At 36.9% G+C, this 12,767-nt stretch overlaps 1 protein-coding gene across 11 annotated transcripts in view; it reads left to right on the forward strand.

The window, feature by feature from the left end:
- Positions 1–12,767, forward strand: part of KIAA0825 (KIAA0825 ortholog) — a 248,123-nt gene that overhangs the window by 107,822 nt on the left and 127,534 nt on the right. For 10 of the 11 annotated variants that reach the window (XM_027708751.1, XM_027708741.1, XM_027708743.1 and 7 more), the window contains 3 exons: positions 2,506–2,645; positions 10,694–10,882; positions 12,410–12,643. In XM_027708751.1, the coding sequence (XP_027564552.1) occupies positions 2,506–2,645; positions 10,694–10,882; positions 12,410–12,643 (563 nt within the window). The remainder of the gene's footprint in view (positions 1–2,505; positions 2,646–10,693; positions 10,883–12,409; positions 12,644–12,767) is intronic. The other variant, XM_027708748.1, reaches the window with a different exon arrangement.

A 12,767-nucleotide genomic window follows, 5' to 3' on the forward strand; every position in this document is an offset into this window, starting at 1 on the left:
AAAAAATATTAAACTGGCCCATATATTTTAACTGAATTAGTCAAGTGTTGAGTTTGCTGTCAGCCATAGCACTAACTCTAGTGAGAATACAGTAATTGTTGTAATTTTAACTTTAATTACTAACTGCTAATTAGTTCTTAACATGCATTAGATTATATAGATATATAACTCACTCACTCATGGCTAGGCTTCGCGAACGAAGATTTGGGAAGGGCTCTACCCACGTTTCTTGCAAGCGCGTTGGTGGCTAAAAAGGCCAATACGAGAAAAGCAAGTCTGGTTGCAAAAGGCACAGCAGAAAGGCTCCTTAGATGGTATATTCTGCAAGGCACGATTCTTTCTGCGTTGTCTTTTCTCCTCAAGGGTGATCCTGCATGCTTTCTCAAAAGCATCAGCAGCGTTATAGATGGTGTGTCTCCAGGCCTCCCGATTAGAGGCCAGAGTAGACCAGTTATGGTGGTCAATATGCCTGAGGCTGAGTTGTTGCTTCAGGGAGTCCTTGTATCTTTTCTTCGGGGCTCCTCTCATGCGGCAGCCAGTGGCAAGTTCACCATAAGGATATATAACTAATGTTGAACATACAGACATTAAGATAATTTTATTAAGAATGCAAAGCCCTAAGGTTGACAGTTTGAATGCAATATATGTTTAAATATGGAAAAGTTATATTGACTGCAAGATCTATCAATATTTAAATGTATATGTGTATATATTTTTGACAAATATTATTAGAATGCGGTATGTGCTACTACATAAATATAACTGTAGAGCCAGTGCTACATTGTCAGTAATTATATATAAAGTACCAATTGAAAATCAAAAAAGCTGTACATAAGTTTTCCTGGCCTATACGTTGCTTATCAACTCAGAGGTATTTGCTGAACTGTTAAAATTGCAAAGGCTGGCATGTATAAAATCTTGCTTTACTAAAATTACTGTTACAGTGAAGTTTTGACTTAACAGTGTGATGTAAGGGTCCTGGTGGGAAATGGTGTTATGGAAGCTTGGTTTCCTTAGGTTACTGCAAGATTGCCCGCAAGATATGTGTATTTCTGCTTTTTTGGTAACGAAAACATAGAGATGTGAGGGTGAACTAAATTAGAGGAGCGTATCAGCTGACATTTTCATTTCCAGGTGTTGTAGGTTTGTATTGAGTATATTATATATACAGTAACCTTGACTGAACAGCAGAGTATTTGTGCAGTCATCTCTGTTTTTTTTCATGTGTGCATTCAAGCAGATTTGGGCGGTCACAAACTTGGCTGAGTCAGATGGCTGTAGAAGTGTGCAACGTAATGGAGAGATTCCCCTCTATTAGAACAACCACATAAACGCAATTTAATTCTGTCCCAATGTGTAAATGGCACATAAAGTGTTTTGCGCAGAAGCATATAAATCCTTTTCTAGTCTGACAGGAAAGTATCATACTGAAAACCTCCTGATGAAGGTTTCAGCTGATGCTGAAGGTGTTATGTGCATACTGGCAGATAATATTTATGCCTGCACAGTTAATACACCAGTCCATATGTAGTTTTTACACTGGTGCATGTAAAATTTATGTGCATAAAAGTTTACACAGGAGGTGCATAAAGTTTCAATGTTAGCAACTATTGTATAAACTTGTAGCAAAAATAAATAAATACAGTGGCTAAATATCAGTTGAAATTTAATTTAAATACCTTCAGACTAATAAAAAAATAAACTTGCAAGAAAAACATCTACAATCCAGTTTTTACAACTTCTTTTAAAAAACGTTTCAAGAAGAAGAAAATACTAAATACAGTAAGTAATAAATATCTTGCAGGACAGATTTTTTTTTTAACTGTAATGTGAATTCAGTGATTGGTGTTGTGTTGCTGGCTGAGTTCAGAGGAAGCCCTGGTATATTTTTATTTGGAAACCTCAAACATGGAAACTACAAACAGGAAATAATCTGCAATCTCTTCAAAAGCTAATAAGTTTGTACTACACTTTCTCACTTCTTCCTGCTGGCAGAGCACTAACTTAACCAGTCTAATATTTCATGTGGATTTTTCAAGACATATAAGAATTGGTCAAACTAATCTGGAATTTTGCAATCCTATTGAGCATTTTCTCTGTTTTTTAGTTAAGAGCTTCATATAATTCATTAAGACAGTTTCTTATTGAACAATTGATGTAATACTGAACTAAAAAGTAATAGCCTTAAATATATTCAAGCACAGAAAAAAAATCTCCTTTTTACTTAGTAGAACAAGACAAACATGGTTCCATGAGAGAGATAAAGAAGTGGCCTTGTATCAGTTATAACTTTGGCAGACTACCAAATGTTAATTTGCTTTTAGCTAGTTGAGATTAAATGTAATTCCTTCCCTGAGCTGCCTTAAAGTAAGCAAGCATGAAAGCATTTTCAGAGTAATCTGGGAGGAATTGACATTTAAGGGAGTTAGCATTACATCTGCAATTTAAGGTTATTAATTTCATAGATAAATTAACTACATTATTCTTTATCTTGCATTTTGAAAGGATTCCATCAGCCAGAGAAATGGCAGCCCAGGGTCTATTGAAACTGCTCTTATCCCAGCCGTATTGTAATTTGAACTTGCTTTTGGACACATTGCTACATCATGATTGTCTCTTAGTGAAAATTTTGCTGAGAAGCTCAGGTAAGTATTTATACTGTCAATTCATATAAGAATATCAGTGAAAAACACATATTCATTTTTAACTACTGAAGTGCTGAAGGAAGGCTGTCAACCATGCTGGAAGGGTTTAGGTAGCCTTTCCATTATGAGTAGTACACTTCTTGAATGGGTTAGAAGATAGAAAATGTCATTGCTTTTTTAATGAGAATGTTTTGTGCTCAATCTGTGTATTAATAGTTTCAAAGCAGACTACAGTTTGATAAAATAGGCTGCTATCATAAATGCAAAGGAGTCAAAATGAATTTGAGCTTAACAGAGCTATGTGATACCTCAACTACTTTACACAGATTTTTAAAAGTGTGGATTATACTTTCAAAATTAAATTTCAATAGCGAAAAGCTTCTTAGATATTTTGTTAAACTTATTATATGTTTGTCACTGTAGGCATTGTAGAATTGCACTTATATGCTTGCTCTTGTTAATTCCTTAATACCATTTTGAAAGTAGAGCAAATAAAAGAATGGTTCTACAAGTTTTTTCTGTATTGGTGTTGTGTTTGAAGCAACAAACTTTATCACATCTTTCCTTTAGTATCATTAGGATACTGTTGAAAAGCTAATGGTATAATCACCTGTTTGATGTAATGTTGCAGGACTAGTGAATAAGGGTCTTGGTTTCTGTATTTCTTGGCAAAAGAATTCTTCCTATTTATAAAAAAACCCATTATGTCCACATAATATTAGATATAACATAATTTAGTTCTGTTATTTTAAACTCATCTAATATTTGTCAGAGGTACAACATAGCTTTCACTGCTGTCATGCATCTTATTGAGAGCTGCAGTGCATACATTTGCCTACTCAAACACCTGTCTACTTTTACAAAGACTGGCAAATGTTTAATCAGGGTCATATTCTTACCCTAATGTTAACCAGTATTGAATTTTACTATCTGTTTAAATTATTACAGGTAATAAGTGACATAATATATTAATCTATTGACTGAGCAACCTCTTAAGCTGTAGGGAAATCCTTTGAATTACAAAATGTGCTATTTACACAGGCTTTATTAATGTAACTACAATATTGGTGTGAATAAACTTTCAGTTTAGATACAGTTGATATCTGTGATGATCCACATCTAAATTAATTCCAACAGGGTTAATTGTCTAATGACAAAATGTTTGTATTCTTTATTCCTTCTCCTATACAGCTAAGTATACCATAGTTTTTGAGTGATTTGCTCTAGTGATAAAAAAACTCCCTGGTATTTAACTACATAAGGATTTTTTTTAATAGGAAAAGCCTTCTCACATTTTTAACACTCAGAAACCAGTCCAGAAGGCAAAAATTCTCTATAAAGAGGTGCTTATATGTGGATGGTTTAAGATATTGATAATTTTTTTCTGTATTGTACTAATACTTCGGGATACTTAAAGCAGAAATCTTTCAAACACATTTAATTGCAGTCCCATTGTTCTCATGGTTGTACTACGGTGAGGTTCAAAAATAATGTACATTCCCCATCATAGTAGGGAGTATTGTTGGGATTGGCAACGTTTTTTCAGTAGAAAGAGTATTTTGGGAGAATACATTTGTCATGGTTTATAGACAACGTGTGCCAGGAGGCGGGACCTCCCATGGAATAGAAACCCCTCCCTCCAAATTCCAAGAATTTAAAATTATGAGATGTTCGAGTAAAGTGGAGAAACAAATAAGAGATTTTACTAAAAATGGAGAACAAAACACAGTAACCACAGGGGTACAGGGAGACAATGGTCTGTCTCTCCACTCCCTTCCCTGGAAAGACTGGAGATCGCCTGGCCGCGTGGCTCTCCCCCAGGCAAGCAAAGGGAATACAAGAAATATGGCGGAGAGCTTTTTCCCCCGCTCATTCCACGCCACTAAAATAAAACAAAACCTGGGTAGTTATTTTGTTCCTGCTGGTTGTGTGAATTTGGCTCCGATGGTGAGCTGTGTCTGATACAGGGTTCCCCTCCAAGCGCCTGCAGCTTGCGGCGCGGGGGTGGTGACGGTGTGAGCTTTCAACCTGGTGCAGCTGCTGCAGTGGCTGTTTTCACCTCTGGCAGCTAGTGGTGAGCAGAGACGGTGTGGGTCCAGCCAGTGCCACGTGGGAGTGAGGCGGTGGAGGTCAAAAGGCGGCGGTGGTGCCGGTCGGAGCGTCAGGGAGCTGGCCTGGGTCAAAAAGTAGCTGCGGCAGTTGGTGGAAAAGGCAGCTGCGGCGGGCACAAGCAGTGGCCGCACTGGCGGTCCGAGGGCGGAAGCTGCACTGGCGGGGGAAGCGCTGGTATGAGAAGCATTGCCGGTGGTGGGGTGCCTTGGCTCATGGACCAGCAATGACGCCCTGGGGACAGCAGCCCCAGGTGCTGTGGGTCAGGAGGCCAGCAGCGAAAGCACGGAGTGGCTCCGGGGGCTGTGGGTTGGGTGGCCAGCAGGCAGCGAAAGCTGAAATGTATATAAAAAGTAAAATATGAAAATAGGAAGGTATTGCATCAAAAATACTAAAGGCAATAAATCAGGTTATGCCAAACCAAACTGCTTGCTTGTCCCCACTGAATATGTCCACTAGGTAAGGGCAACTTTGAAAAAAGTAGTTGAAAAATTAGATTTGCATATTTGACCTCTGTAACTTAGGCTACAAGTCTAAATAACCCAGATCGGTTGAAGTACAGTTAATTACAGTCATATAGAGTTGTTTTCTATAGGTCAAACATTCAGAAAATTTCTTTCTAAGACATGTTGAGTGAGTGAGGGGTTTAAGGTCTTTGCTGTGGCTTTGTGGAGAGAAATAGAGTTGTTATTTCCAGGAACCAGGAGGTATTCTTGGCATGATGAAACAAAAAGCAGCAGCTTTGTTGTGTTACATTGGCCCAACACAGGATTATTACCAGACCTCATCAGTCAACAGACACCTCGCCACATATGAATAGAAGACAAAGAAGTCACTGAGAAATCAGCAAGGCCTTCAGTCAGTCCTTGCACGTCATACATACTTTAAAGTATCGTAGTCTCAATGATCTGATGAACAATACTAAATGCAATGTATTCCTTTTTAGTTTTATAAATACTTATTCATTACTATGAATACATGAGACTCCAGTTGTTACAAAGATTTAATTTCACTTTCTACACACAACTTTAAGTGAATACTGGCATGTGGAGATAAGCTGGAAGAAAACTGCTTTCACAACAGGACCAGACCACTGGCAGTTGCATCTAATGTTTTTGGCTTGCACAGTACATACTTGTGAGACTAATAGAAGAGGATATTGTGTAGTCTGTATATTAATGACATTCTCGTCCCCACTAAAACTTTGAAATGAGAACTGATAGTAATGTTTGCAAGTATTCTGTGGTAGGTTTAAAGTTGCAAGTCTGAAGTTGAACCCAAAGAAATGTGAATTACTTCAAAAAGAGGTCATTTACCTTGCACACACAAGCAGGTTGGGGAAGAGAGGATTTCCACCAAGAAAATAAAGTTGTGTGGTGCACTATCAGCCAATTCCCTAGACACTAATAGATATAAAGAGTTTCCTGAGACTGTGCTTTTATTAACCAATTTCTGGAAAGAGATTTTTTTCCCCACTCTAATTCTTTGCCCTCTGTGAAACAGTTCTCTAACTGCCACAATGTGCCATCTTAAGGTAAATTGTAAGTACTAATTAAATTTTAATGAAATTTAATTAATTAGATTTTAGACACTTACAGGTAAATAGCATTGGTTTTTTGTAGGTTACCCCAAAAGAGCAGTGAAAGGTGGTAACTTTACCAATTGGCCTCACTTAGAAATCAGACTGAAGTATTAGTGACAGTACTGAGTTATTACAAAAGAAAATGCACATACCTTGCATAAATCACCAACTCCATTAAAATTCTGGCATTGGCTAAATATGTAACAATTTGACACTTTTATTTCAAGTACGTGGAGGTCATTATTTTTGTACTTTCTTCTAATGACTTATTGGATTTAATAATCTGTTTAACAGACAAGTGAAAAAACTAGCAACTGTGCTAGTCCCGTGGTTCAACCACACACTATTTTGGGGAAATACAGTCTTGCAGATTTTTTCACAAAACTTCAATGTTAATCTGCAACCCTGTCCTCATTAGGAGAGCAGAAGTAAATCTCTTACAGGAATTTATATGCTTGAGGAGAGATAGATCATTCCTCCAGCTATTTGTGGATCACCCAGTGAGAAACTTGTGAGTACACCTGAAAGTTTTCTTAGCCTTTTCATGATAGAAATCTGTGTCATGGTAGCCTAACAAATGATTAAAAGGTAACTTCAAACATGACATCTCCTCAAAATGTCCATCTGACCAGTAAGCTTATTGGATTCTTTACCTCCATAACCAATGAAGGGTTTACTGAATTGATGTACTTCTAGCTGGAAGATAGGTAAAAAAGGGACCTTAATCAGATATCCTGCTCTGTTTGATGACTTTCCAGTGATAAGCTAAAGAAAACAGTAAACAGATTTTATGGAATTTCTGAAAATTTGAATAGGAATTAGTGTTTGGACTATAGTAGAGCCCTGCTGCAAATCACGTACCTTCTCTTGACAAAGTAGTAGCAGATAAGTGCTAGATGAGTGATAATGTTAGCAAGTTACTGGGAGGTATTTCTATCAGTAAGAAAGAAATATGGAGAAATAGCACTTGTAACTCTGTCTTTCTGAAAATAGGTTTTTTAAATACATGGTAGCATCCCAAGAGGTTTAGTGCATTATTTTGTCATAGGAAGAATGATTCACTGTGAATGGTATAGCTTATTTCTTACATATATTTCTTATGAAGTATTTGAATATATTTTGATACTATCTGTGCCTATGGAACATTATGCTATATGGAAATAAAAAAGAACAGATTTAGCAGATTTAGATTCCCTTCACAGACTAGCTTTTGCTATACAAATGCAGTCAGTGAAAAAAAGATAAATGCATAGAGAAAATCATCAGTGGGCAGTAGGTATGATACCTATCATATAAATTCTGTTCTTATGTGATAATTAACAAGGAAGCTGCTTTGGAGTTCAAATGAAGAGGAATATTTAATGTTATGACAGGTGAGCTAATAAACGTAATAGAAAAAAATCTAAGGCAAGAGAATATATCTTTCTATATATCTTTCTCTAGACTCCTTATTCATAATATTTAACCAACTATACTGATCAGCTAGCTGAAGTTGTCAACTGACATCCTTTATGGTCTTTTAAAATCCCAAGGGATTCTATGATTCTGTGATTCTATGGTCCATGCCAGCTTATGAGTCAGAAAACTCATTTTAACCTTAGCTTTCAAGAGTCAGCTATTCTTACAACAAGGGTGGCCTTTACTTCAGTGTAAAACAGGAAAAAGCTGATGAATGCTCACATTATGTTTAGCCACAGAATAGTTTACCAATGGATTAACGAAGATCTTTGCTTAAAAGCACAAGACTTGTATTACACACTAGTTATTCAAGATGTATGTTTAACACCCTCTACAGAATTCTTTTATACTCCTTTTCCTTTATCTTAATCTATTGGTAGCATTGAGTTGATTAGAAAAGTTAGTAATAAGTTGTGACTCAAACTTTCCATATGGCATGGTCATAGAACAAATTTAGGCTTAATTTCAGGTTATAAACCCCTTTAAATACATCAATTTCCCATGTTCTGCAAAGACAGTTTACATAATATTTAAAATCTCAGCTAGCCCTCCTCCCTAGAATTCAGTTAAATTAATTTAAAAAATAAATACTTATGGTAGTATAATTGAAGTTCAATTCAAATTTCATCTCACAGTTTGAATACCTCTGGGTTGTCTTTTTTGAACAACTTTTTCTGCTTTGTTGGTTATTTCTTTGTCATATTTATATTAGAAGACATATCCCTGGTGTCTTGGTTTAATGACAGTCTATTCAGGAGGTTAGACCTCTAATGAGATGAGCCCTCCTTTTTTTTTTTTTTTATTTCTCTCCTCCCAGTATAGAGAAGGTAAAACTCACGAGGAGTCTGAACGAAGAAGAGAAAATAACAATTTTACCAAAAAGGGCAAGAAACAAAAATCCACAACATTAGAAAATATTATCTAGCTATCTGCCTTCCCCCTAGATTAAAACACAACCGGGAAGGATATTTTGCCCAAACAAGGCCCTATGCTGCTGAGGCGGCAGTGTGGGTTGTGGCATAGCAAAGCACGTTGGGTGTCGGTGGTGGGGCCAGGGCTGATCCAGCGTGGTGCTGCGGCCTGGTGGGCTCTCAGCAGGCAAGAGAGCGAAACGGCTGCAGCTGAGACAGTGGCGACTCCCAGGAGGGGAATCCCTGCGCTGGCAGTGGTGGCAGCTCCCGAGCTGTTGCAAGATAGCTGCTGAGGCGGCAGCGACTCTATATGGGGCTGGGCACACTGGGACGGCTCGGCTGGGGCCAGGGTGACCCCGGTCTGATGCAAAACCAGCTCTGAACTGAGGCAAAAAGCAGCCACAGCTGAGGCACGATGGCCCCCAGCAAAGACTCTGAGAGTCCGCGGTGCTCCAGTGGGCAAAAATCAGGTACAAAGAGAAGGCAGTTTTGGCCCCTGCGCCCCTTTTATCTCCTGTCTTCTAAGTTCCCAGAATGCTCCACTGCAGGGACCCAATTTTCCAGTGGGTTCCAAGGCACCAGGAACAGCTCGGATGAGGAGCTGGCCCCCATACTCCAAATTACGTGGTGGTATGAAGTATTCATCACTGAAAATTCTTCCCATTTAACTAAAACTACAACACCTGGTTGTGAATGAATTGTGAGGAATCCATTTAATTCTTCATTCAGAAGCATCAGGCATTGGAAGCAATATATGCCAGCTCACTCAACTCATAGGAAAAAAAAACCTGATTAAAAAAATCTTATTGCTGATCTATCTGCTACCTTGGGAAAAAAACCCCACACCTTGTTGGTTATGAAATCACCGATCGTGTTTTTTAGTTTTATACATGCTCTGGGCTGTTTCCATTAACGTTGCACACAAATTGAATGCTTTACAATAATGTGTGAATTAGGTTGCTGGAATTCAGAGGAGAGTAAAATGAGATTTTTAAATTTTACAACATTCTGAAGTCATTCATAGGTGGAAAGCAACAGTTCCCCACTGTGGTAGATTTCGAAGGCTGTTTGAATTGCTAGAAAAAACACAGTCTAGAAATTTAATCTCTCCTGTCTTTCTCCTGCACAGGTTGCTGCAGGTAAGGACAGCCAGACTGGCAGAAAGCAAAGACATTTTGAAGCATTTTATTTAAATAATTTTTACAGAAACCTCCAGTTTTGCAAACTAGAAATTTAAATTGAAATTTCTTAATGGGTTCTGGCTCTGTCATTTGTTGCAATTGTTAACACCAATAATATTCCACAAATCTGTGGGAAGCTGAGGTCTTTGACATTAGCACAAGTCAAAGCCATTGAGTCTCATTTACTTCAAGAGCTTTAAACACATCATTATCTTTCAGCTAGGAGATTACTTTGTAGTGATTCTCAGAAACATCTGGAAATACGTGTTTTATAAACTATTACACTCAACTCTATGAAAATCACTAGTTGTCTTTAAAATGTCTACCTTAGCAGGGCTGCGATTTTGTTTTGTAGAACTGTTTTATTCTGAGAAACAAAGCCAACACATTTGGGGGACTATGCAGCTGCTGCTTTTTTAAATGTTGTATAACTAGAGTTCTATTGTTTCCCATGACTAAAATACCAGTAAGAGAGTTAAGCGGTAATAGCTTTTGGACAGTGATTCTACAGAAGTAGTACAGTTTAATTCTGATTAATATTTAGTAAATAATTTTTAATTATATATTTTGGATTAAATAGGCATATTCCATAGTTTGAAAACATGCCTGAGTCTTTTTTTAATGGCTACACATAATTAAGGAAGACAGTCAACTGTCATTATGCAGAGGAAGACCAGATTTTAGTATCTGCAATGTTATTGTTGTTTAAAACATTAATCAGATTTAGTTTGCAGTTTGTTTTAATTAATGCTGTCTATTACTGAGAACTTGAATTACTTGGAAATTATGTTTTTGTTTATTTTGAAGGACATGAAGCATTGAATCGTGATGAACAAAGTTCTCTCTTAGAACAGATAAATAACAAAGAGCCTACTCTGATTGAAACAATCTTCACAGTATTGTCTTACTGCACTTTATCGCCCAAATCTCTTGGCATTGCTTTTGAGACCTACATGGAAAAAGAGCAGTTGTGGAATTGCTTATACAGTATGACAGGTATTTAATTTATTAATAAGCACTTAAAATCTGACATTAAACCCTGTTGGTTTTCAGACATGTAGTGAATATCTTTTTTTACCTTATTAAATCAGGTAAAATGATGGTAGTTTATTTCAAAATTACAGTATAATTGAAGTGTTCTGTGCAATCAGGCCATGGTAGGAGTGATGAAAATTTTGAAAAACACAGAGGTTTAGGAGCAGCGTGGTCAGTGAGGAGTCTGATTACCTTAAGTGTCTGTCTTACCAGCAGGCTGTCTGCAGAACATTTCCATAGGTCTCTACCAGTAAAGATTCTTTGTCTCTATGCATTAAGGATTCCAGACCTTTGCCATGATTTAAAAATAAGACAGCATTGAAGGAGAGCGGAAAAAGAGAAGGAAGCACTCCTTCTCCTATTGAGGGAGAAATACCCTGATGGGGATATAGACTCTGCTGTCAAGAGGCAGAGAGCCTCTTGATTTTCAATGAGGAGAGAGAGCTGCCCTAACAATTAGAGCAACTAAAACAGTCCCCAAGGAAAAGTAGTATTCAACCAGAAAAGAAAGGTGAAATTTAGAAGGGTGATATTGCAAATTATGCATTAAAAATAGGAAGATTCACAGTAAAAGAAAGGAAGAAAATGGAAAAATGTAAAAGGAGAAATAGGATTATGAGTATCACAAAATAGAAAACAATGGTGATAAAAGCACTCAGGTATTCCTCAGAGCAAAACAGGACTGCAAAAAATAGAAGTTTAAGGTGTAAGCTGAAGAAAAACAAAAATGTTGCATGGGAGCTTCCAGAAAGGCCATGATTAGATTAGCAAAAACCATAGAGAAACAAAAGTATGAGTAAAGGATCTAACATGTCAAAACACATCTCTGATACGCTTTGCAACACTCTTCCTGACAACTGCAGCTCCATAGCAATGGAGAAACTACAGTTTACTGTGGTATTAAGAATGTGGAGAAGATTGATACTTGTGATGTCAATAGTTGAACTTACGATGGTCTGTTTTCAACAGGCAATCACTGATGACATGCTGTGTTTCTATTGGTGATAATTATTTGTATGTATTTTTGTTTCCAAGATACCTTTTCTTTCTTTGCAGTTCTCTAGTGTAACAGCTTGAGTATCTAACAAATGCAATTTCATTAATCCTTCAAAACAAGGAAATAGGAAAAAAAAGGTATATCTGTTTGTCTCACTGATGCCTACCAAGTAATTAAATGTTTTCCATATTAAAAAGGAAGACATTAATCAGTTTAAATTGAATTTTTATAAATCTATCGATGGAGAAATGATGATGAAGAAAATAAATTGAAATATTTTTTGTTAGTACTGTGTTAAGATGATACAAGATGACTATATTATTTTGCTTTATATTCTTTCTTTAATTTGTAACACACCAAAAGGTCTAATTTATTATGAATCATAATGTTGTTACTTTTCTTTCCAAAAGAATTCTGAAACACTTCTTTCTGAAACAGATTTGCACAAATGACTACACTTACTGAATATTTAATAATTATTCCTTCTAAAGTTTCCAGTTGTGGTGAGTCGGAGCCAGAAGTTATCAGATGCTTGAAGTTGACTTTGATTAATTCAGTCAAGGGTGTAGTGAAACAGATTATTTCTTTGATGCATTCATGGGAGGCAACAGAAAACTATGGAACTTACCAGCACAAGCAAATAGTGCCTGAAAGTTTACTGAAAACAGTTCCAAAGGAATGGAATTACACTCCTCGGGAAATGAAGAGAAAAGAATCTGGGAAATGTAGGTGACATTTATACTGTTTTATAAGTTTGTCATAAGAACTTGTTACCCCTTTAATGCCTAAACTGGACAGTTAGATTTTGTGAGTGTTGTAGTTTGACAGTGAACAAAACAATTTCCAAAC

This window comes from Neopelma chrysocephalum, unplaced genomic scaffold (assembly GCF_003984885.1).
Source record: "Neopelma chrysocephalum unplaced genomic scaffold, ASM398488v2 Primary Assembly neopelma1_96523, whole genome shotgun sequence".
NCBI lineage: Eukaryota > Metazoa > Chordata > Aves > Passeriformes > Pipridae > Neopelma > Neopelma chrysocephalum.